General features: G+C 42.5%; 1 protein-coding gene across 1 annotated transcript; it reads left to right on the top strand.

The window, feature by feature from the left end:
• The first annotated feature begins 167 nt into the window (after positions 1–167).
• On the top strand, positions 168–24,187 carry LCT (lactase). The gene is made up of 17 exons (XM_066621514.1): positions 168–828; positions 4,649–4,725; positions 5,160–5,243; positions 7,146–7,248; positions 7,452–7,530; positions 10,703–11,402; positions 12,196–12,841; positions 14,163–15,725; positions 16,931–17,199; positions 17,477–17,767; positions 19,517–19,715; positions 20,312–20,514; positions 20,941–21,038; positions 21,973–22,107; positions 22,404–22,627; positions 23,078–23,314; positions 23,988–24,187. The coding sequence occupies exons 1-17, from the start codon at positions 168–170 to the stop codon at positions 24,185–24,187; spliced, it is 5,769 nt and encodes a 1,922-aa protein (XP_066477611.1).
• Positions 24,188–24,350: the final 163 nt, after the last annotated feature.

The following is a 24,350-nucleotide window of genomic DNA, read 5'->3' as shown; positions in this document are numbered from 1 at the left end:
ACCCCTACAATGAAACTTAAACCTTTGACTGTGTTATCTTTGGGTTGATTGCAGTTGGGCAACCTCATATCTTTGGTGATTGATAATGTAAGTTAAATGTTAATTTTATTATCTTTCATCTAGTACAAAAGTAGCATGCATTCTCATGTTGCGATGCATTAGTAAAGATGGAGCTGGTATACAAGCTGTGCTGGATTTTTCTGCTTGCTTTGCCGTGCCTTGGAGTACCCAAGGATGCAGTTCAGAGGCTTATGTTCATTGCTGGTCCCCTTACTGATGAGTTAGTGAGTGATTTAAACTTCCAGAGCAGACCTCTAGGAGAACCAGCGTTAAATTCTGGAGGGGCACAGCCAGAATTTCTTTGCCATTTGCCTTCACTCCCTTCCTTGACACCATACTTTTTAAAGCTCAGTGAAAATGGGGTGACTCACTTTAAGGTCTTCTTGCCTTGGACTCAAATCCTGCCAGAAGGGAACACAGATAAACCCAACAAGACTAATGTCATATGCTACAGGAAACTTCTCAGCACTCTCTTGGCTGCAGATCTTAAGCCGATTTTAATTCTACATCACAAACGTTTGCCGAAGTCTTTGAGCACTCAGCTTGCTTTGAGGGAGCCTACAACGTTCACTGACCTCTTTGCAGAATATGCAGACTTTTGCTTTTGGTCTTTTGGTCTTTTTGTTGACACCTGGCTGACTTTCAGCGACTTGCCTGAGACCACCGAGGGATTGGAGATCCATGGAGATCCACTAGCCCTGCCTCTTCAGAAGCTAGCTGCAGCGCATCAGAAGGTTTACAAAATCTACCATGAAAAATACTCTCAAGGTAAAAGAAATGGGGGTTGGATGGGATGCTTCATGTGTCTTCTCTGAGCAATGTAGCATGAATCCTGAATAACTGCACATTTAATGACCTTAGAGCACAGGATTACACAACACCAGTAGGTTCCTCCCCTCCCTTTGTTGCACTACAGCAAAGTTAATGGTGTATAGGAGAGGGCACCCGGTTGTCTGGACATGTATTTAGTGGTGTTTTAACCAGTAACAATTCACTGACTTCAAATGATAGCATGTAGTCCTGGGGGAAAATGTATGGAAAAGAAATCGTGAAGGAGTACTTTAAGAGGACTTCATAGAGATTCTAAAGGCTATATCCATAGCTGACAAGCAACTCTATCAGCTCTGATCTCTTCTAATTAGCTTCCTCCTAAAATCCATCAACCCCTCAGGAGAGAGATCTTGGGGTGGTGGTGGGCAGGTCGATGAAAGTGTCGACCCAGTGTGCGGCAGCAGTAAAGAAGGCCAATTCTATGCTTGGGATCATTAGAAAAGGTATTGAGAACAAAATGGCTAATATTATAATGCCGTTGTACAAATCAATGGTACAGCCACACCTGGAGTATTGTGTCCAGTTCTGGTCGCCACATCTCAAAAAGGACATAGTGGAAATGGAAAAGGTGCAAAAGAGAGCAACTAAGATGATTACTGGGCTGGGGCACCTTCTTATGAGGAAAGGCTATGGCGTTTGGGCCTCTTCAGCCTAGAAAAGAGACGCCTGAGGGGGGACATGATTGAGACATACAAAATTATGCAGGGGATGGACAGAGTGGATAGAGAGATGCTCTTTACACTCTCACATAACATCAGGACCCGGGGACATCCACTAAAATTGAGTGTTGGGAGAGTTAGGACAGACAAAAGAAAATATTTCTTTACTCAGCATGTGGTTGGTCTGTGGAACTCCTTGCCACAGGATGTGGTGATAGCATCTGGCCTGGATGCCTTTAAAAGGGGATTGGACAAGTTTCTGGAGGAAAAATCCATTATGGGTTACAAGTCACGATGTGTATGTGCAGCCTCCTGATTTTAGAAATGGGCTACGTCAGAATGCCAGATGCAAGGGAGGGCACCAGGGTGAGGTCTCTTGTTGTCTGGTGTGCTCCTGGGGCATTTGGTGGGCTGCTGTGAGATGCAGGAAGCTGGACTAGATGGGCCTATGGCCTGATCCAGTGGGGCTGTTTTTATGTTCTCTAACTGCCCTATTGTCCTGACTAATTCATCTGCATTCTTCCTTGATCCTGACCCCTTCTGATTTTAGGTTGCTATTCCTTCTACTTGCTTATTCCTCCTCTACTGTATACCTATCTGACGGCTCTGCTTTTGCTTTTCATCATTGTTTCAATATGTTTAAGACTGAGCTTCTGATCTTTGCTCCCAAGCATTCCTCTCCATCCTGCATCTATTGGCAACGTCTCACTATCCACCCTGCTCAGTAGGTCTGGAGTTCTGTCTTCATCTTTAACTCCTCCTTTCCTTTGTTCTCCAAGTTCAGTCCAATACCAAGTCATGTCCCTTCACCCTATACAAAACTGCAAAAATATGACTCCAACCCCTTGCTGAAAACTGGCTCGTGCTTTTCTATCTCCTAACTAGTGCAATTTTCCTCTTTGGTCTTCCACTGGTATACTATAACCATCTCACCTCTGTCCAGACCTCTGATACCAAAGTAATTCTTTCATTGCTCAGAGACTACGTTGATGATCTTCTTTTTAAATCCCTACATTGGTTTCTGGTTTGCACTCCTACCCAGCATAAGAACATAACATAAGAACATAAGAACAGCCCCACTGGATCAGGCCATAGGCCCATCTAGTCCAGCTTCCTGTATCTCACAGCGGCCCACCAAATGCCCAGGGAGCACACCTGATAACAAGAGACCTCATCCTGGTGCGCTCCCTTGCATCTGGCATTCTGACTTAACCCATTCCTAAAATCAGGAGGTTGCGCATACACATCATGGCTTGTACCCCATAATGGATTTTTCCTCCAGAAACTTGTCCAATCCCCTTTTAAAGGCGTCTAGGCTAGACGCCAGCACCACATCCTGTGGCAAGGAGTTCCACAGACCGACCACGCGCTGAGTAAAGAAATATTTTCTTTTGTCTGTCCTAACCCGCCCAACACTCAATTTTAGTGGATGTCCCCTGGTTCTGGTATTATGTGAGAGTGTAAAGAGCATCTCCCTATCCACTCTGTCCATCCCCTGCATAATTTTGTATGTCTCAATCATGTCCCCCCTCAAGCGTCTCTTTTCTAGGCTGAAGAGGCCCAAACGCCGTAGCCTTTCCTCATAAGGAAGGTGCCCCAGCCCCGTAATCAGCTTAGTCGCTCTCTTTTGCACCTTTTCCATTTCCACTATGTCTTTTTTGAGATGTGGCGACCAGAACTGGACACAATACTCCAGGTGTGGCCTTACCATCGATTTGTACAATGGCATTATAATATTAGCCGTTTTGTTCTCAATACCCTTCCTAATGATCCCAAGCATAGAATTGGCCTTCTTCACTGCCGCCGCACATTGGGTCGACACTTTCATCGACCTGTCCACCACCACCCCAAGATCTCTCTCCTGATCTGTCACAGACAGCTCAGAACCCATCAGCCTATATGTGAAGTTTTGATTTTTTGCCCCAATGTGCATGACTTTACACTTACTGACATTGAAGCGCATCTGCCATTTTGCTGCCCATTCTGCCAGTCTGGAGAGATCCTTCTGGAGCTCCTCACAATCACTTCTGGTCTTTACCACTCGGAAAAGTTTGGTGTCGTCTGCAAACTTAGCCACTTCACTGCTCAACCCTGTCTCCAGGTCATTTATGAAGAGGTTGAAAAGCACCGGTCCCAGGACAGATCCTTGGGGCACACCGCTTTTCACCTCTCTCCATTGTGAAAATTGCCCATTGACACCCACTCTCTGCTTCCTGGCCTCCAACCAGTTCTCAATCCACGAGAGGACCTGTCCTCTAATTCCCTGACTGTGGAGTTTTTTCAGTAGCCTTTGGTGAGGGACCGTGTCAAACGCCTTCTGAAAGTCCAGATATATAATGTCCACGGGTTCTCCCGCATCCACATGCCTGTTGACCTTTTCAAAGAATTCTATAAGGTTTGTGAGGCAAGACTTACCCTTACAGAAGCCATGCTGACTCTCCCTCAGCAAGGCCTGTTCGTCTATGTGTTTTGAGATCCTATCTTTGATGAGGCATTCCACCATCTTACCCGGTATGGATGTTAGGCTGACCGGCCTATAGTTTCCCGGGTCCCCCCTCTTTCCCTTTTTAAAAATAGGCACAAATCCAGCACAAATCCCCATTCTTTCCTTCAGTGGCTCTCTCATCTTACTGCTCTTGTAACTCAGTATCACTTTGGCTGTGACAGCCCCATCTTCTTATCCATCAAAATTTGCCTTTTTCCCTTGCTGCCCCTTACCTGTTGATTCCTTCCCAGAACTTCTCCATGACCTCAACTCCCTCGCTCTCCCTTCAAGATCTCTTCTCAAAACCCACTTTTTCCATGCAGCCTTTGCACAGTCCTCATTCCACTGTGAAACTAAGCCCCAAGTGTACAATGCTGAATTTAACGGACATTCTGCCACCATTGCCCCTTCTGTGTTGGCCCTGCACCACATATTAGGATGTAAGTCATTCACTTTCCTGAAGCATCATGCATATTGATGGTAATTTATAATAGGAATATTTTATGTTAACAGTTGGAGTTGGTTCTACTGGGAGTCTCTTTTTCCTTCCACAGTAAATAATTTGAAGTTAGTGTAGATAATGTGCAATTTTTCTTTTTTTCCTGAATTTCAGGTGGTGAACTGTCTCTTTCACTAGATGTCAATGAAGCTGGGCTGATGCCATCAGGATCATTTTTAACTTCAGTTTTGGTGATGCATTTTATTTCCTTGGCAGTCTCTTCCTACATGTAACTTGTATTTGAGCAAGGATCAAACACACAAAACACAGTTGCCACATTTCTAACTGAGACCAGATATACAGAACATAATTTACCAGTATTTGGCTATGGAGGGTGTTGATCTGCTTCTAGGCACGATTCAAAGTGATGGTCTTCAACTATAAACTAGGCTGGGCCTGATTAAATGACTATTGTAACTCAGATCTGCAAGTGACACCCCCCCCCCCAAAAAAAAAGAAACAGCCTGTTGGCAACTTAAGACTCTACTGCCTACCTGGGACTCCCTGGGACTGTAAGGGATGTTGTCAATCAAGGATCTGGAAGTGTTGGTGGGCTCAGCAAGTAATTTTAACTTTCATTTAAGCACAGCTTTCTCTCTGTGATAATGCTCTGTTTTCTTTTCAGGACTCTCTGGACTTTCTCTCTTTTGGTTTACTGTACAATTGTAATAATGAAGCAGGGTTCCAAAAGATGGTGACTGAATTGCAGGTAATTGTACTGAGTAACTTTACGGCTGTCTTTGGCCTCTTTTGTATGGTGTCTTTTACATGCATTTAGATTGTTACTTATTTAAGGACATCTCCTTGTGTTAGGCTCATGGTACATCAGTTTCAATGCATAGAAGACAATTTTTTTCACCAAGAGAGAAAACAGTGTAGCATGTGGACAGCAGTGCAGTCAAAGAAAAAAGTGAGTGATAAATTGTCATGGGGCCAGTTTAGATTATATTCTCCCTCCAGCTCAGCCCATGTGAAAAAAAGATATAGGGTACAATCCTAACCAACTTCCCAGCACCAAAGTAAGGGAACAAGCATTCCCTTACCTTGAAGAGGCCTCCATGACTGCCACCCAACTGCACACGCCCAATTGGAACAGCTGTGTCAGTGCTGAAAAGTTGGTTAGGATTTGGGCCATACCTACTCGTAATGTGCATACCAGTTTCCTTCATGCTTGGGGGAATTCATTCAAACCCACACACACACACACACATGAAGAAAAAAACAGTCTCAAGTCACCCAGAAGAGAAAGGGGCAAGATACATGCACTTCTTGTCTGTGCAAATCTTGGATCAGTTGGTTGGGAGGAAATATCATATAAACCAGCTGAAGGTGAATGAAAGCTGTCTTATTTAGCTGAATTTAAGTGTAGTTCTGTTGTTGCAAAGCCTTGATGACTGCATCTTCCAGTTGGGGCATTTAGAAATCAGAAGTAAAACTGATGCTTGGGCACAGTGATGAATTCTATGAAATGCGCAAGCAGAAACAGCTCTAGAAATGGATATGATCAGAGCACAGTAAGATCTGGTCTACACGTGTCAAGGAGGGTGGTTTAAAGTGCTATTTAGTATATTTTGATATGGTCCCTTCAAGATTAGTTCACACAAGGCCAACAAAAGATTTCTTTTCTGTAGTTACTGGCTACAAGCTCAAGTAGCTCAAGGAAACAGATTGCAGCAGAGACCACACTTTGTCTCTGTGTGTACTGAAACCCCAATAAAGAACTGAAGCCAGCACAGTTTTGGAGCCCAATTTCTGAGCCATCCTTGCGTATGTGTCTCCTCTACCACATGATATGGTGTCAGAAGTGAGTTGATGCACAGGGATTGAGGATTCAGACTGATGTGGCAGGAGAGAACTGCACAAGTTCTGGGCTTTGCACCTGCTTTTAGATGCCATCCACACACACACACACACACACACACACACACACACACACACACACACACACACACACACACGACTTTCCAAAATACCCACCCCCCTCCAAAAAAAGAACTGCCCTAAAAATTGAAACAGTTTCAAAGCCTGCCACCTTTATCAGTAATTGGCAGTCTTGCTGAGTATTAGAGAAGGTGATTTGAGAATCTCAGAACCAAAGGTGGAAGAGATAAAGGTGACCATTTTGCTGCATACCTTGGGAGAAGAGGCTCTTGAGGTTTAATGTGCAGTCGAGTTAGGTGATAGAGTACCAAAGGCAATAGAAACGTCGTCCAAACCAGCCCAGAGAGGGGAGAATATGCTGGTGAAAGGTGTGACAGGAGAGCCCAATAAGCTTATAAGGACTTCACAATGCACACTTGTAAACAGTGCATGAGAAGAAGCCTTTGAATGCTCCTCAAGCTGGAGTGACCAGATGCAGAGGAGGTTAGCATAGCTGTTTATCATTCAGTCCTGCAGAGGGAGGAGTTTCAGCAGAAGGATCTCTTTGCATGTCTGCTCCTCTTCTCCACAGCTATGAAGGACAAGCTGCGGTTTCCTCCTCTGCCTCTGGCCACTCAGCCTCAAGCTACACTTTTCCTGGTTTTATATTCTTTACATTTAATGTTACAGATGCCAAGACTTCTGCAGGTTTATCCACTGATGTTTCATATGTGTTTGATTTTTTTTTCAGCACGCCACTATGAACATGGAAGTATTGCTCTTTAGTTTAAAGTTCCATGAATGTTCTTCCAAGCATGAAGATCTATATGCAGTAGTGGCTTCCATTTTTGATGGTAGGTGAATTGAGAATTGTGGATCTTGTGTCTCAGTCTTGGGGAAATAGAGGGAAGACAATAAAGGCATTATGGTGGCGTATTTGAACCGCTAGCATCAATGCTTCTGGATTTCACTGAAAAAGAACTGCAGGGTGGGACAGAACGTAATAGAATAACATCCTCTTCCATTGCATTGATTCCTTTTTCTCCCTGTCTTTTAGCCATTCATAAAGATCAAATATTTGCCATAGGATATGATGTGAATCACTTCTTGGACAACTCATCCACTGAAGCAGCTCGGTACCATAAAAATTTTAATTCTTGAATTATTTGGGTTCATTAAGAAACATTGTCTCTTTTGGCAATTCAGGCTGCAGTCTTTTCTTAGGAGGAGTTAAAGGGGAGCAAAGGGGGAGTTAATTTTGACTAAACATGTATTGGATCAGCTTACAAGAGAGTCTGCCAAATGAGGTGTTTTGGACAGCTTTTCATAAATGAAGGTCATCCAACACGTTACACCAGCTTCTGTGTGTTAATGTTTGGAGAAAGTATTCTTCTCCCACTAATGACTGAAATGGCTTCTATAGTGATAAACTTATTTACAGTTTTATCACTTTTCACTAGGGATGATGGATTGACAGCCCAATCCTATCCACACTTTCCTGGGAGTAAGCCCCACTGACTCTAATGAGGCTTACTTCTGAGTAGACATGCATAGGATTGGGCTCTTAGCCATTCTAAGGCCCAGTTTTTGTGTGATCAGGGTGGGATGGTGGATGCCCCTAAAATGCTTCACATTTAGTCAAGCTGTACATCGCTTCGGTTAATGTATGGATCAAATATGTCAGTCTGATTGCATTGTTTCCCATGCTACCATCCCCTCCTCTACCTCCACCACTGTCTGTTTACACATGTTGGGAAAATTGCAATATGATTAGAATGTGCACGGACCTTTCATTTATAGCAGGGGTGCCCAAACCCCGGCCCTGGGGCCACTTGGGCCCGCAAGGCCTCTCAATGTGGCCCTCAGGGATCTCCCAGTCTCCAATGAGCCTCTGGCCCTCTGGAGCTTCATTGGAGCCCACACTGGCCTGACGCAACTGCTCTCAGAGTGAGGGCAACTGTTTGACCTCTCACGTTAGCTGTGGGATGAGGGCTCCCTCCACTGCTTGTTTTTTCACGTCTGTGATGCAGTAGCAGCAGCAAAGGAAAGGCCAGCCTTGCTCTGTGCAAGGCCTTTATAGGCCTTGAGCTATTGCAAGACCTTCATTCATTCATATAAGTTCATCTTTAATATATTCATTTATGTAAACTTATGTAAATTTATTCAAATTTTAAATGTAAATTAATTCTTCCCCATCCCCCAACACAATGTCAGAGAGACAATGTGGCCCTCCTGCCAAAAACTTTGGACAGCCCTGATTTATAGAGATAACATGGAGGTAGACCACAGGGGAGCAGTTTTGGGAAAGGCTATATGCTCATGTATGTGTCGGCCAACTGCAGTCCACTCAGCTGTAAATGGCTTCCTGACTCATTTTAATAGAAACATCAGGAACAGTCTGACAGTGTCACTTCCTGCTACTTAATAGACTTCATAAACTAACCTCTGTTTTACCAGGTAAATGGAGTTTTCACAGCTCATGCATGAGAGAGAAGATGGATCATGTGCCTTTCTGCTCTATAGAACTCTTAGAGAATCTCTGTTTATCAAAGCAACTTGTTAACAGATTTTAGATGTCCATAACAGTTGCATATATATTGAAGATTCAGTTAAAAATCATGCAGTAGAAATTTATCTATTTTTTCAGTATGGAATCTGACTTAGTCAAGAGAAGTTGCATTGGACTGGCAGAATTCAGCATTATTACATATCTGAGCTGGACTGAATAGTTCAGATTTCTGGAATGCATTTTGTATTTTCACACCATGAATTATTCTTATCCAAGTTTTGACGTCTTATCTAAAATTTTGGCACCCACCGTAGTTGAATTTAATTAATTAAATTAATATTATATTAAATTGAATTAATTAATGTTGACCTTTATTGTGTGTGTGTGTGTATAATTGCATACATAGAACTCCAACATACAACATTCTATGATTTTCCTCTTTCTAACACTTCCCTTTAATCTCTTCCCCCCCCCCCGCTTTAACCAGCACCACTACTTACCTGTTGATTAATCAGCAGTCGTCGTCATCATCATAATCTCTGGATTATTTTGGAAGAGGTGGAAATAGGGAGAGGGAAGGAAGGAGGAGGAAAAGCAAGAGAGACTTCAACCTAGAAAAGAGACACCTGAGGGGGGACATGATTGAGACATACAAAATTATGCATGGGAAGGATAAAGTGGATAGAGAGATGCTCTTTACACTCTCACATAACACCAGAACCAGGGACATCCACTAAAATTGAGTGTTGGGAGAGTTAGGACAGACAAAAGAAAATATTTCTTTCCTCAGCGTGTGGCCAGTCTGTGGAACTCCTTGCCACAGGATGTGGTGACGGCATCTGGTCTGGATGTCTTTAAAAGGGGATTGGACAAGTTTCTGCAGAAAAATCCATTACGGGTTACAAGCCATGATGTGTTTGTGCAACCTCCTGATTTTAAAATGGGCTATGTCAGAATGCAAATGCAAGGGAGGGCACCAGGATGAGGTCTCTTGTTGTCTGGTGTGCTCCCTGGGGCATTTGGTGGGCTGCTGTGAGATACAGGAAGCTGGCCCCTTTGGGGGCCTTAATTCCAGACATGGGGGGGGGAGAGCACAAGTGGCAGCCATTGCTGGTGGCTCCTCTGCTCACACATTCTCTCTCTCTCGCTCTCTCGCTCTCTCTCTGTGACACCCACTCCACCCCGGCTATGATCACATCTTACCCTGATCACATCTCACTCAGGGACACCCTGCAAAACTTTCCCTTGCCCAAACACAGCCCCCAGCCGGTAATTTATTAATTTTTGGTGGTTGGGGATGCGCTCCAGGAAGCTCTTCAACCAGAGCTAGTTGGCCTTGCGCTGCAAAGCATCATCTTCCTGTAGGTAATAGAGTAGCCACAGTGCTTTGGCAGTCTAGATGGGCATTCCAGCTCAGCTCCTCCAGAGCTCCATGTGATGCTATCCACAAAGGGTGTCAGGAAAAGGTGGCCCAGGGTGGTGAGCAGCCAGGTAAGGTTGGACAGCAGTGCCTCAGTGCATGCTGGGTCATCATGCATGGTGATGAGAAGTGGGCTGGGGCCTCTGCAGGTGCCATCGCTGTGGTCATGCAGCTCAGCAAAGGTGATGCCCGCCCTCAGAAGCTGTGGCAGCCGTGGATGCAAATGATGGACAACAACAGGTTGTGTGACGCCATGAGCCATCCCCCCCATGGAGTGTTGCCATGGATCACAGTACTCCCTCAGGCCTCCTGCCCTGCTAGGCCGCTGCACCAAAGTCCAATTATATGTATTCATATTCATTCTTATTTTCTTCTTTAGCCCTTACATGGAAGATCTGCCCATCCAACCAAAGCCAAAGAAGGAGCAGCCACCTGCCATGTCATCCTATCAAATGATTTGGGAAACATTTGCCAACCAGTCTGAGTCAGACAGAGACTCTTTTTTGCATGACGTTTTCCCAAGTGGCTTTGTCTGGGGAACTTCGACAGGATCTTTTAATGTTGAGGGAGGATGGGCAGAGGATGGGAAAGGAGAAAGTATCTGGGACCAATTTGGGCATCAGGGCCACGTCCACATGAATCAAACAGCTGACATTGCATGTGACAGCTACCACAAGATTGACTATGACGTTTACCTACTGAGAGGCCTTCAGCCGAAGATCTATAAGTTTTCTTTATCATGGCCTAGGATATTTCCATCTGGCTATAAGGACAGCTTGAATCCTCGAGGCGTGGACTACTACAACAAACTCATAGACAGCTTGCTGGATTCTGATGTTGAACCCATGATAACCTTGTTCCACTGGGACCTGCCACAAGCTCTGCAAGATCTTGGAGGCTGGCAAAATGAGAACATTATAAGTGCTTTCATAGACTATGCATCTTTCTGCTTTGCCAGTTTTGGGGATCGAGTTAAATATTGGATTACTTTCCACGAACCCTGGGTCATTAGCTATGCTGGCTATGGCACCGGTCAGCATCCTCCAGGAACTGCTGATCCAGGAGAGGCATCCTATCAGGTACCAACAGTGTAATACTTGCCACGATGTATGGCTCCATGAATCATGGGTGATTACCTCCTAATCTGAGGCTATTCATTCCTCCACAATCTGCCAGTGAAACAAAGTTAGACCCCCCCCCCCCCAGAAAATAGCACTCAGGAGACAAAAGCGATGAAAGTTGTCCATTTTCACATTCTGGTCTATAACCATCAAAAACTTTACTTCCATTGTGTAGGAATGCAGGAAGTACTGATTTTGATCATTGTTGATAATTAAGAGGTAGGATAACCTGTTTTGAAACCTCAGAGCTTTTGAGAAAGAAAAATCTACATTAGCTAGAAGGTACATCCAGTACTTGGTTTTGAAAATGGCTCAGTCCTACTTTCTACCCTCACCAATTGCTTTCACAAAATGATGCCTTCAGGATGAAGAACCCCTTCCAATAGTCCGTATAGCAGCAGAAGAAGCTGTTGGATTACGGCTCCATCTTGTGCCCGCTTTTGTAGTACACAGCGCAACTTCTTTGCATGTCAGAGGTGCTTGTCCCAGAAACTGGAGCAGGACTGACAAAAGAAAGCGTTACAGTGTGGACTATGGCTTTGGATTTCTGATGTTATTGATTATCAGGATATTAAAATATGGGTCAGATTATTCAAACAAGCATCTTCAACGCATCTTGGTCAAGGAATATCTCAGAACATATGATGTTTCTAGTTATTCTTCCATCCTTAAGAGCAAGTAGATCAATTTGTCTCTGCAGAATATTGGACCTGCCAAATAGTAATACTGTCTTTTCTTCTCTTTCCAAAAGGTGGCTCATGTTGTTCTCAAGGCTCATGCTGAAGCCTGGCATGTTTATAACAACTTGTTTCGTCCCATGCAGCATGGGAAGGTGGGAATAGTGCTGAATTCGGACTGGGCTGAACCCAGGTCGGTGGAAAGTCCTGAGGATGTGAAAGCTGCTGAACGCTACTTGCAGTTTATGCTGGGCTGGTTTGCTCACCCAATATTTGTTAATGGTGATTACCCAGACATCCTGAAATCCCAGATTCAGCAGAAGAACCAAGAGTGTTCTACTCCCATCGCCAGACTTCCTGTGTTCAGTGATGCCGAGAAGCTCCGGTTGAATGGCACTGCTGACTTTTTTGGCCTTTCCCATTACACTTCCAGGCTCATTAGTGCTTCAGTTAATCTCACCTGCACTCCAAGCTATGAGAATATTGGTGGCTTTTCCCAACATGTGGACCCTTCTTGGCCACAGACAGCTGCGCCGTGGCTCTATGTGGTTCCCTGGGGACTGAGGAGATTGCTGAGGTTTGTGTCCCAGGAATACACAGGGACAAGCATTCCCATTTATATAGCAGGAAATGGTGCACCAGCAGATGATGGAGATGATTTTATTAACGATACTGCAAGGCTGGATTACTATCGCCTCTATATCAATGAGGCTTTGAAAGGTAAGAAAGTTCTTGTTCTTGTGTTATGCATCAAGCATAACATGCAACTGAAATTCACTTGTCAGATTGTGGAAAAGCTCTTTAGTTACTCACCCTCTTCTCTCAACAAGGCTAGAAAGTTTTCTGAAGTTTATCTTGTCCCATCAGTACATGGGGGGAAAGAGTATTTTTGAGATGAAAGGATTAAAATTCATACAATGCTTTTCCATTTAAAACCATGTTTCAAGTGGCTTAAATAATGACAACAAAATTGGAAAAATGGGTCCCTAAAGGATCCACAACCTCAAAAGAAACACAAAGGGAAATATCAGCCATTAGGAGATGCTATGCTAGACTGAACGAGGGCAGTAGCTCTCCCCCTGTCCAATATGAGAGAGACACCACATAAAAAGGTGCCTCTTTGCCCAGTTAGCTAAGGGCAATGGTCAAGAATCTGACCTCACTGAGATGCATATTTTGAGGACAGTTAATCAAGATGACAGTTCTAAACTGTTACTGTAAAGGCAACATTAATACCAATTGATTGTACTATTTGTAAATATAATGCACAGATAATTTAAAATTTACTTCCGTTGGTTTGGACCTAATCCTATCCAGTGTTCTAGCATGGATGCAGCTGTGTCAACAGGACATGCACTGCATCCTGTTAAGGGGTGGGGTCACAGAGTCTCCTCAAGGTGAGGGAATGTTTGTCCCCTTACCTCCAGGCTGCATTGATGTTGGAAAGTTGGATAGAATTGGGCCCATTGTTAGGTAATGCCTATTCTTGCTTAACTGCAGCATCTTGCATTACGTACTTAGCAGACAGAGCTGATATTTTGTTCTGCTGTGCCAAACAAAGGCAGTGTATTGCCTTGGGTTGGAAGATGCAGGATCCAGTTGGAAGCTGGATGTAGAAGCAGTTATGGCCACCACCATTGGGAAGTTTGAGCATGGTTCATTTTGTGATTGTGGCTAAGGTACCTTAGTTAACACCTTGTCTGTGACTCTGAATATATGGAATGCTGACTGCATCACCACTTGATCACTGCCAAATCCCAAAGGGATCCATAAATATGAAAGAACTGTTATGGCAGAACTTCCACATTGGCTCAAGAGCAGCATTTTTCAGTAGACTTAATTTATATGTGCAGCTGAAAGCCAAATATTGCTTAAGAATTAGTATCTGAATTTATTTGATTTCCTCGTTCACTCAGAACAATATGAGTGATGCATTTCAAATCACTATAGCGTGGATTGGAAGAAAGGAGAATTGTGATTATACTGTTTATGGTATACGGATTAATGAAACCAAACTAAATTGCCTCCTCTTTGTTGACAGCTATAAAGTTAGATGCCGTCAATGTTCAGTCATATGTTGCCCGATCTTTGATTGATGGCTTTGAAGGCCCATCAGGTTACAAACAAAAGTTTGGCCTGCACCTTGTGGATTTTGGAAATGCAAACAGACAGAGGACACCAAAAGAATCAGCATATTTCTTCTCCACTGTTATTGAAAATAATGGCTTCCCTAGCAAGGTTGCAAAAAAATTTCTTCAAACGCTCCAAAGGAACATATTCCTTACTCCAAAATTGCCTGGTTTACCAGCTTCAGAAGTTCCTTCAAGGGCAAAAGTCATCTGGGAAAAATTTTCAAACCAGACTGATTTCGAAAGAGACATGTACTTTTATGGCACCTTCTCAGAAGATTTTCTTTGGGGTGCTTCTTCTGCTGCATACCAAATTGAAGGAGGCTGGGATGCCGATGGAAAGGGACCTAGCATCTGGGATAACTTCACCCACATCCCAGGGAATATTAAAAATGATGATACTGGAGACATAGCTTGTGACAGCTACAATAAACTAGATGAAGATCTTTATTTGCTGAGAGCTTTAAGAGTAAACAGTTATCGCTTTTCCCTGTCATGGCCTCGAATTTTTCCGTATGGAAGAAACGATTCCATAAATATTCATGGTGTTGATTATTACAACCGGCTTATTGATGGTTTACTAGCCAGAAATATCACCCCTATGGTGACTTTGTACCATTGGGATCTCCCACAAGCTTTGCAAGACATCGGTGGCTGGGAGAATCCCATATTGATTGAACTCTTTGATAATTTTGCGGACTTTTGTTTTCGGACATTTGGAGATAGGGTCAAGTTCTGGATTACTTTTAATGAGCCTATAGCAATTTCCTGGCTAGGCTATGACTTGGCAACATTTCCCCCAAATGTGAAAGATGATCCCGGTTATGCTGCCTATAAGGTTACTCACGTGATACTGAAGGCTCATGCCAGAGTCTATCACACTTATGACCAAAAATACAGAGAAAGTCAGAAAGGAGTCATTTCTTTGAGCATCAACATAGACTGGGTTGAGCCAAAGATTCTGAATGATCCCCGGAATGTGGAAGCTGCTGATCGCTTCCTTCAGTTCACGGCAGGGTGGTTTGCGCACCCAATTTTTAAAAATGGTGATTACCCAGAGGCCATGAAGTGGACGGTGGGAAACAGAAGTGAGCTACAGAAACTGCCATCTTCTCGACTTCCAGTCTTCACAGAAGAAGAGAAGGAATATATAAGTGGTACGGCTGATGTCTTCTGTCTGAACTATTATACCACCAGCATTATAAGGCACAAGACCACAAGGCTTAATCCATTTTCATATGAAAATGACCAAGAACAAGCATCAGAGAAAGACTCTTCTTGGCCTACCTCAGCGCTAAGTAATATGCGAGCAGTGCCCTGGGGGCTACGAAGGCTTCTAAACTGGATCAAAGAAGAATACAGCAATCCTCCCATATACATTACTGAGAATGGAGTTGGGATCAAAACCGAATCTGATGTCGACGATACAAGCAGAAATTTTTACTATAAAACTCACATTGATGAAGCTTTGAAAGGTATGATTATAACAGCTGTGAAGGCTTGTGACTATTATTCAGATGTAGATGGCTGATTACATTGGGTGATCCTATAGTTCTATCAGTTAAATCAATTATTATTATTATTTTAAATTTAGAGCTGAAAGATTCTAGACCAGTCCTTCCCAAAGTACATCTGAGGTACACTAGTGAGACTTGAGAGAAGTGCTCTTTCTGCAGGAGAAATAATTAAATGTTCCTTGGTCATGCGTGGGGAGGGGGCACTGAGGGGACCCCTCAGGGATATTCCGGGCCTCTGAATTTACAACCTTTTTGGTCAAGGAAGTTTGAAGAAAAGTGTGTATGCAACTTTCTATCCAGTTGTTCACTAGGAAGTAATTTTGCTTCCACTTTCCATTTTCTGGTGGCTGGGATAACTGACAATGATTAGAACCTTTTATTGCTACATTTTATGACATTTTAATTTTATTAAGTTTAAGGCTAATTTAATTTCAATATCCAAACGCTACCTATAATTATGTTTGACCTGCTCTGCCATGATAGGCTACCCACTCAGGCCCCCTTACCACAAAATTTTTGGCTGCCTGCCTAGCATCACTTTGCTGTGATTCTAAGGAAAGGACTTAAAACCCACTGAAATCAGTGTCACTAATTGCCAAGTAAACCCAGTGAGGACCAACCTGCAGATTTCAATGCTTATCAGGTCTAGCATTTGTAGAAAGAAGAACTGGGCTATATGTATACTTTACTCTCAGGGTTTGGAAGTGTGTAATTAACTATAACAAAGAATGAAATAAACAGGTTGGATCGTACCCTTGCACACTGCCACACTTCATGGGTGAGGGCTTCTTCTCTTTGAAGAAGGAATTCCTGATCACAGAGCTGCACCACAGTGTGAAAGATTAAACTCTAATCCAGTATGTGGGTACATTAAAGCCAAGTTATATGTTGCCCTAAAAATGTAATTTGGCCTGGTGAGTGTGTGTCCCTTTGTAGAAACAGTAGTGTGTTGGGCTGTGAAAGGGAGTGGAAGTTTGATAAGGGGATTGGGGAGTTTTGCCCAGGCTCTGATGCGTTATCACGGTGCATTATTTTCAAGAGGAATTTGCTTTCAGTGGAAGCTTTTGTTCTCTATTGCAGGAGGCATCAAGATTGGGGGGGGGGGGGATTTGAATTGTGGCAGGAATGACATTACAAACGTATGTTGGTGTTTGTCTTTTTAGCCTACAAGCTGGATGGGGTGAATCTTCGAGGCTACGTTGTTTGGTCTTTCATGGATTCTTTTGAATGGTTAAATGGTTATGATCCACGATTTGGACTGCATCAGGTTGATTTTGCCAATCCAAACAGGCCAAGAACCCCAAAACGTTCTGCTATATACTATTCTGAAATCATACGTCAAAATGGAATCCCGCAGCCAAAGGAAGATGACTTTCTTTATGGGGAGTTTCCCAAGAACTTTGCTTGGAGTGTGTCATCGGCAGCCTATCAGGTTAGAAAGTTGCATTTAATATGCTATTTATCAATTTTGCTACAGAAACTGCTTTAGGAACTTTTTTTTGTTGAAAACAGTATATAAATATTCTTGGTAGGACTATCGATTGTGGTGTGAATGTTAATCAAAGCCTTCATTTTGCAAGATATATGCAAACCATATAAGGTCAATGCTGTCAGTAGTGACCGTCAAGGACTCTTGAAAGAATTAGCTTTTTATAATATTCTATTTACTTTGGTGATAATGAGTCACTAATTATTTCGTGTTGTTAAAGATTGAAGGTGCCTGGAGAGCAGATGGGAAAGGCCTCAGCATTTGGGATCAGTTTGCTCACACTCCTTTGAAAATCAGCAATGATGAAAATGGAGATATAGCCTGCGACAGCTACAACAAGATGGATGCTGATCTGGCTATTCTGAAAGACCTCCAAGTGACTCATTATCGCTTTTCCATTTCCTGGCCTCGTGTCCTTCCTGATGGAACCACCAAGTATGTAAATGAAGCTGGTCTGAGATACTATGAAAAGTTTATTGATGGTCTTCTTGCAGCCAACATCCAGCCTCAGGTAAATGCAAAAATGTTGAATCCATACAACCTATAAGTAGGAAAGAAAGCACAGCAGGATTTTTGATAGTGCATTTTTATTTAGGTGAAACAAACATAAACTAAAAGAGAAAGCATAGTTTATTACAGTCAGTTGTTTCACTTCAAGACAAGCATGTTCTTGTCGATAATCTAGAGAAGAGATTTTCAAACTTTTTCATCTCACAGCACACTGAGAAGGCACTAAGATTGTGAAAAGCACACCATCAGTTTTCTGACAAGGCACATTGCACTGATAACAGGAGCTCGCATCCCCCAGTGGCCCTACTAACAAATGATCCTCCCACAAACTCCTGCCGCACACTTGTAGATCATCTGCAGCACACTAGTGTGCCACGGCACAGTGGTTGAAAATGGCTAATTTAGAGAAAGAGAAATCAAGAACACAATCATTCAATTATGTCTTTTCAAAATATTCTGTGAAATGTAGGCAACTACAAGAAATTTGTAGTGTGGTTCATATAAACTACAAATACGTACCAAAATGTACAGATAGCATTCCCTTTTTTTGTAATCTTTGCAAGACTTGTTTAGTGTGTGGGTTTTTCAGGCACTGCAAATATGCTGCTCTTCTTGATACATAGTAGAAATTTGCTTTTTCATTAGATTGCACTTAGTAGGTTTTATCATATGATCCATTAATAAATACTGTCAATACTCAGAAACATTGACAGGCTGAGAGTGCTTATAATATAAGCCTTTTAAAGTCACTTATGTTCAATGTATAAAGTCGTTTATGTTGATTAGGACATGAAGATGTGTTTCTTTCAGAGGAATTGTGCTTCCAGTGATAACCTTAAATCAAAGTAGAAGATAGGTGGAACTTACTAATTGAAAGTAATATTTACATTGAGTCTTTCTCCTAAGTAGCGCAGTTTATCCTCACTCCAGACCTGTGAGCTAGATTTGGTGCTGGGAGAGAGTGACTGCCCCAAGATCACTTGGCAAGGTTTAAGTTTGAGCAGGGACTGGCTTTCAGATTCCTTGATACAAATGCAACATCTTATACCCCACTAACTTTCATTTTGATTGGGTAATTGACACATTAAACAATGGTGAGATCTTCACAGAGCTAAGCAGGGCCTATGAGAGGAATTCTGTCAGGGGGTACGAAGTTTCTTCTGGGCCCCTTCCCAAAGGGGGAGGGGGCAATGGGGCAGGCAGAATGGGGGGCAAACTAAGGCAGGGGGAGGGTGCTGACAGCCACAACAGTGTTTGGAGCCCAGGTCTACTAGGCTTCTTGATGCAGAGCCCAGGTCTCCCTGATCATATGGCATTGGCAGCTAGATAAAGTAATATGGAAAACCAAGCAAACTAAGTCTCTCTAAAATTTTTGAAATATAGAAATTTAATTACAGAAAATTAGCATCAACATGTTTAGACTCACACTAGACTGGACCACAATGAACTTCTGCAGCAGCAGTAGCCCCACACCTGGGTCCCTGAGCTTCTATACACTCCTTCATTGTTATGGGATCCGCAAGCCAAAGAGCTAATGTAGCAAGCGAGCTTCCTCCCAGATTTGACACTGTGTTCAGGAGGGTCATGGATGCATTCCTGGGCCTGGTGTGTATGGCTTGCAGCAGCAGTTAACACAGCATGCATGTGGTTCCCTCCCTCTTTGCAAAGGGGCCCAAAAGACACTTTGTACCCCCTGATAAAATTCCTCTCAGAGGCCCTGATGTCTGTACATGCCTGTCTCTGTCTCTAGGTAACTATGTACCACTGGGACCTCCCTCAGGCCCTTCAGAACATTGGAGGATGGGAAAATGACACCATCATCCAGAGATTCAAAGAATATGCAGAGGTTCTTTTTCAGAGACTTGGGGAGAAAGTGAAATTTTGGATAACCTTGAATGAGCCATATGTCATTGCTAATCTTGGTCACGGTTATGGAGTGTCTGCTCCAGGTAAGGTTGCTACCTTGCTATGGCCCTTTGAGGAGGGGAACTTTGGAAACAAAAGACATACTGATTACATGAACGTTTCTGAAAGTCCAGATAGTTTTGTGATCTATGATATTCAGAGATAATCTAGGGCTCATGGTCCTCACTACACAGTATATCAGAAACAGGAACAGGAAGCACAAGTCATGGAAAGCCTACATATGCTGATCACTTGAATCTGCTCTCAGATGGAAGACCTGTGAAGGTTGTCCCCATGCAGTTAGATTTTTACCTCTTTGTTGCCACAATTGTTTTGAAGTAGACTCTTTAATGTCTTTATACGAGAGCTTAATCACAGAATACTTATGGGAGAAAATCCATCCATGGGGCTTGTACCCAATTAAAAATAACCATTCAAGTAAGTTACCTTAGTCGTATTTCTCTGAGGCCCTGTGCTGACAGCTATTTAGTTAATGAAAGACATTTGTTATAAGGAGGAAATACCTTGAAGGCATTATATGGGGCAGGAAGCCAAGTAAGCTCTTTGCTATTGTTTTAATTGTATTTTCCCACCAACTGTAGAAAAGGGTAACCCTGTGCCATTATCACTCTCTTCCTAGGAATCTCTGCCAGACCAGGTCGAGCCCCTTACATAGTAGGGCACAACCTTATCAAGGCCCATGCGGAAGTTTGGCATCTCTACAATGAAACATACCGCCCAAAACAAGGGGGACTGATCTCTCTTACCATCAGTTCAGAGTGGGCAGAACCAAAGAACCCTTACAAACAGGAAGACCACGATGCGGCCAAGCGACATGTTGAGGTAATACAACAAGTTCTTCAACACTTTGTGGGTGCGAATTCGGTTGCTTTTGGTTAAGAACCCTGTTTTCACTACCTTAACATAGTGCCTGTTGTACGTGGCATTAATTGACTTTGTCATAGTCTGGTCTTCCCTGATTCAATTATCATGCCTAGATGAATACATATTGGCCAGACTCTCATTCTGTCATTCTAAGGCAATGAAGTTTTTAGTCTTATAACTGGTTTTGTACCCCTCTCGACCACACAAATACTCTGAGTAAAATGCCAAGAAGGTACTGTTGTATTTTTGCTCTCCTCTTTAAACCATGATCCCAAGAGGAGACATTTTGCCTTTAAGTCTAGTTGTAGAACATTATTGTCTCTGCACAGAGTCTTGTTGTAGGGACACTGCTTAATGAACATTCTTTTAATTTTATTGTCTCAGTTCTATGCTGGTTGGTTTGCTCATCCAATATTCAAAAACGGTGACTATAGTGAAGTGATGAAAAGGAGGATACAGGAGAGAAGCTCAGGAAAATCACGGTAAGGGCCCAATCATGCAGTAGCTTCTTGTGGCGTTTTCTATAGTTAGAGGAGGGAGAAAATAGTGTTTTTTCACAGATTTTGGTGTTTTCCAAAGTTAGAAATGCAGAAAGATGTGTTTTTATTCAAAATTACATTTTGAATAAAGTACACTTTAGTACTACCTGGTACAAAACTTGAAGCTGTGCCAGTGTCTATTGATACTTCTTTCCTAGATTTTAGTGGAAATGTGGCCTATGATAAGCCAAGACTGTAGTTGAGCATCAGAAGAAAAAGAGGCTGGCAAATGAGAGACAGGGACCAAATCTCTAAGACTGTCTGTGAAAGATGGCAGAAGTCGTTTAGTTTGAAATGTCACTGAGGTTATATATTGAGAAGTGTTGAGAAAACTGCCCCATGTTATAAGCAAGGTTTGGAGAGTTTTGCCACTGAAGCCCTTCGGTTATAGTTTGGATCAAAGTGCATGTGAAAAGTGTATGTTCACTCAATAATTTTGTATACGCAAGAGAAGTGAAAAGTGGCTGTGCTGACACATAGTCCCCTTGAGCTGCTAGCATATTCATGAGCATTCAGTGACATCATAGCAGCCCCACAAATACAGGGGAAGGTTTTACCACTGTTATTGCAATGTTTTAATGACAACTTAGTTTTGAGCTTTTGAACAAGACAAAGTTCATACGCAGTCCTGATTGGTATTCATATTAAATCACTAGTTAGAATGTGCTTCTTTTTAAGCCATTTCTGCCCAGCGTTGCATATATGCAACAGGGACCAAATGTGTACACCTGTGGGCTGGGCAAAAATGGATTAAAGATTTTTTTTTTTCCCCTGAAGTGTCAATTTTTTAAAAGGAAACCAGGATAATACACTTCTGGTAAATACTCTCATATGAAATCCCCTTTTCCACCCTCTTCTTTTTTTGTGTGTAATGCAGTCTCCCTGAATTTACTGAAAGTGAAAAACGGAGGATTAAAGGCACCTTTGACTTCTTTGGTTTGAATCACTATACCACAATATTGGCATCCAACTTAAACTATCCTGCTATTATTTCATCATATGATGCTGATAGGTAAGAAGTAAGCAGACTTCCTCAAAACTTGCATGCTTCGGAGCTGTGCTGATGTCTGTTGTACGGGGTTGCCAGAGAATGTTAATGCAGAGCAGCATTTGGCTACATCCTAACCCCACATTTATACATAGCATTGCACTATTCTCCCTACCCTGACAAAGGGTTTTAGTGCCACAGAACAATCTTCTTGGCTTTGCTGACATCTACTAGAAATACCTGTTTTGCAAGTGTCAGTACACATGTGCATCTTGTCCTATGTTATGGAAGCAATAGTTATGTTATGGTCTCTTCCCCAGGGGAGTTGCCTCAATTACAGACCGCAGCTGGCTGGGCTCTGGCTCCTTTTGGTTGAAGGTGACCCCATTTGGCTTCAGAAGGCTCTTGAAGTGGATCAAGGACGAGTACAATAATCCACCTATTTATGTGACTGAGAATGGGATTTCAGAACGGGTGGATGGGGGTTTTAATGATACCTGGCGAATACATTATTTAAAGAATTACATCAACGAAGCTTTAAAAGGTACAGTGTGTTTCTGCTAAATTGGTGTGTTTCCAGATAATTAGAAGATGCTTGGTCATTTCATCCTTTCCCTGCAAGATAAGTGTTAGTGAGGTGCTAGCTACAGACACAGCTTCAACACCAGTTTCCTCTATTTATTTTTTTTAAAGAAAGCAAGCTTGTTGAAAGTATTTTAAACAAAGCATGTGTGTGGGGGGGGGGGTATGTTTTCCAGTTTACCAATCCTTCATTCCAAACTACCTTTCCAACTCCACCTGGAGTTCAAAACCTAGGTAAACATGTGACTGGGGAGTATGAAGAACAGTGGTTGCAGTAAAGGTCAAGTACTTACTCCCTGCTGCTTCTCTCCTCCAAGTCTGACCATTTTGAGATGTGTAGTAAGTCAGTGTTACAGAGTAAGCTTCTCAGATATCCATGCTGAATCTTTTACTACTCTATATTCTTGAACAGGAGTTATACTTGATGGTGTTGATCTGCGAGGCTACACTGTATGGAGCTTGATGGACAATTTTGAATGGGCAGTGGGCTTTGCTGAAAGATTTGGACTGTATTTTACTAACTACACAGACCCAAACCTACCAAGGATTCCAAAGGCATCTTCAAAATATTATTCATCCATCATTAGGTGTAATGGCTTTCCAGATCCAGCCACTGGGCCTCACTGGTGTCTACAGCCACAACCTGAAGGTAGGTACATTTACCCAAGTTGAACCGTTATACTGATTAATGGTAAGACATGGGTGAAAGTACATGTTTCTTTGAAAGTTTAGTAGGTCCATGCATGGAATCAGAATCTTTGCATGTTAATGACCTGTGCCAGTGGAAAATAAGACTGTTGAGATCTTGTTCACTTGGGATTCTAACTATATCAGTGTGTGAGCATAACTATAATCAATTATAATAGGATTTTCACAGATAAGTCATCAAGTAGAGCAAGTATTGTGGGAGTCTAGGTTTTAAAAACCCTACAGAGAACAAATAGGCTTTTAAAAACTTATAATATACTTCTTCTATAGAACCCAAAGTGGTTAACACACTACAGTTAACACAATAAAAATATGATCAAATAATCATATATAAGCTTTTTAGAATTAAAAAAAAACCTGAACCAAACCAGTGAGCATGCTTAACCCTGGATTCTGCCTCCAACATGACTAGCTGAATTCTTCCTTCCATTTGCCAACAATAGTACTGCGAAGTGCCAAGGAGGGTTTTTTCTTTATTTAGAGGCTCAAGAACCCATTCTGTCATAGACAATGAAATACTGCTTTTAACACAGAATTCTCATATAGTGTATTGGCTGTGTTAATATTTATGCTAATATGTGTCTTCCCAGGTACTACACAAGGTACTACACCAGCCAGCAGCACAACTTGGCCTATACGCACTGAGACTGTGCAGTTTTTGGGACTGGACTTGACATCATCTAATGCAGAAGTAGTTCTTTATGTGCTGTTTGCACTATTGCTGGTAGCTGTACTGGGCCTTGTTTTTTCATATAGCTGTCGAAAGAAGTCAAAAACCCACAAAAATCATGATCTTAAACTAAGTAAACACTAATATCTATTGTTCCGGCTGAAAAGACTTTGAATTGCATAACCTTAAGCTTGACCTACTGAAATTCGCAATTGGCTCATAACTCTGGATATGGGCAGAGGTGCATCTCTACCAGAATTATCCTCAAGTGCAGACCAACTCTCTTGGTTTGTTTGAGACTTCAGTT

Source organism: Tiliqua scincoides, chromosome 1 (assembly GCF_035046505.1).
Source record: "Tiliqua scincoides isolate rTilSci1 chromosome 1, rTilSci1.hap2, whole genome shotgun sequence".
Lineage (NCBI taxonomy): Eukaryota > Metazoa > Chordata > Lepidosauria > Squamata > Scincidae > Tiliqua > Tiliqua scincoides.
This window is presented reverse-complemented; position numbering and strand designations above follow the sequence as displayed.

Bases quoted from the DNA above. Each gene is read 5' to 3' on its own strand.
- LCT (XM_066621514.1), top strand. From the start codon at position 168: ATGGAGCTGGTATACAAGCTGTGCTGGATTTTTCTGCTTGCTTTGCCG. The intron at 829-4,648 runs GTAAAAGAAATG...CCTGAATTTCAG, and splicing joins CCATGAAAAATACTCTCAAG to GTGGTGAACTGTCTCTTTCA. The intron at 20,515-20,940 runs GTAATACAACAA...TTATTGTCTCAG, and splicing joins CGGCCAAGCGACATGTTGAG to TTCTATGCTGGTTGGTTTGC.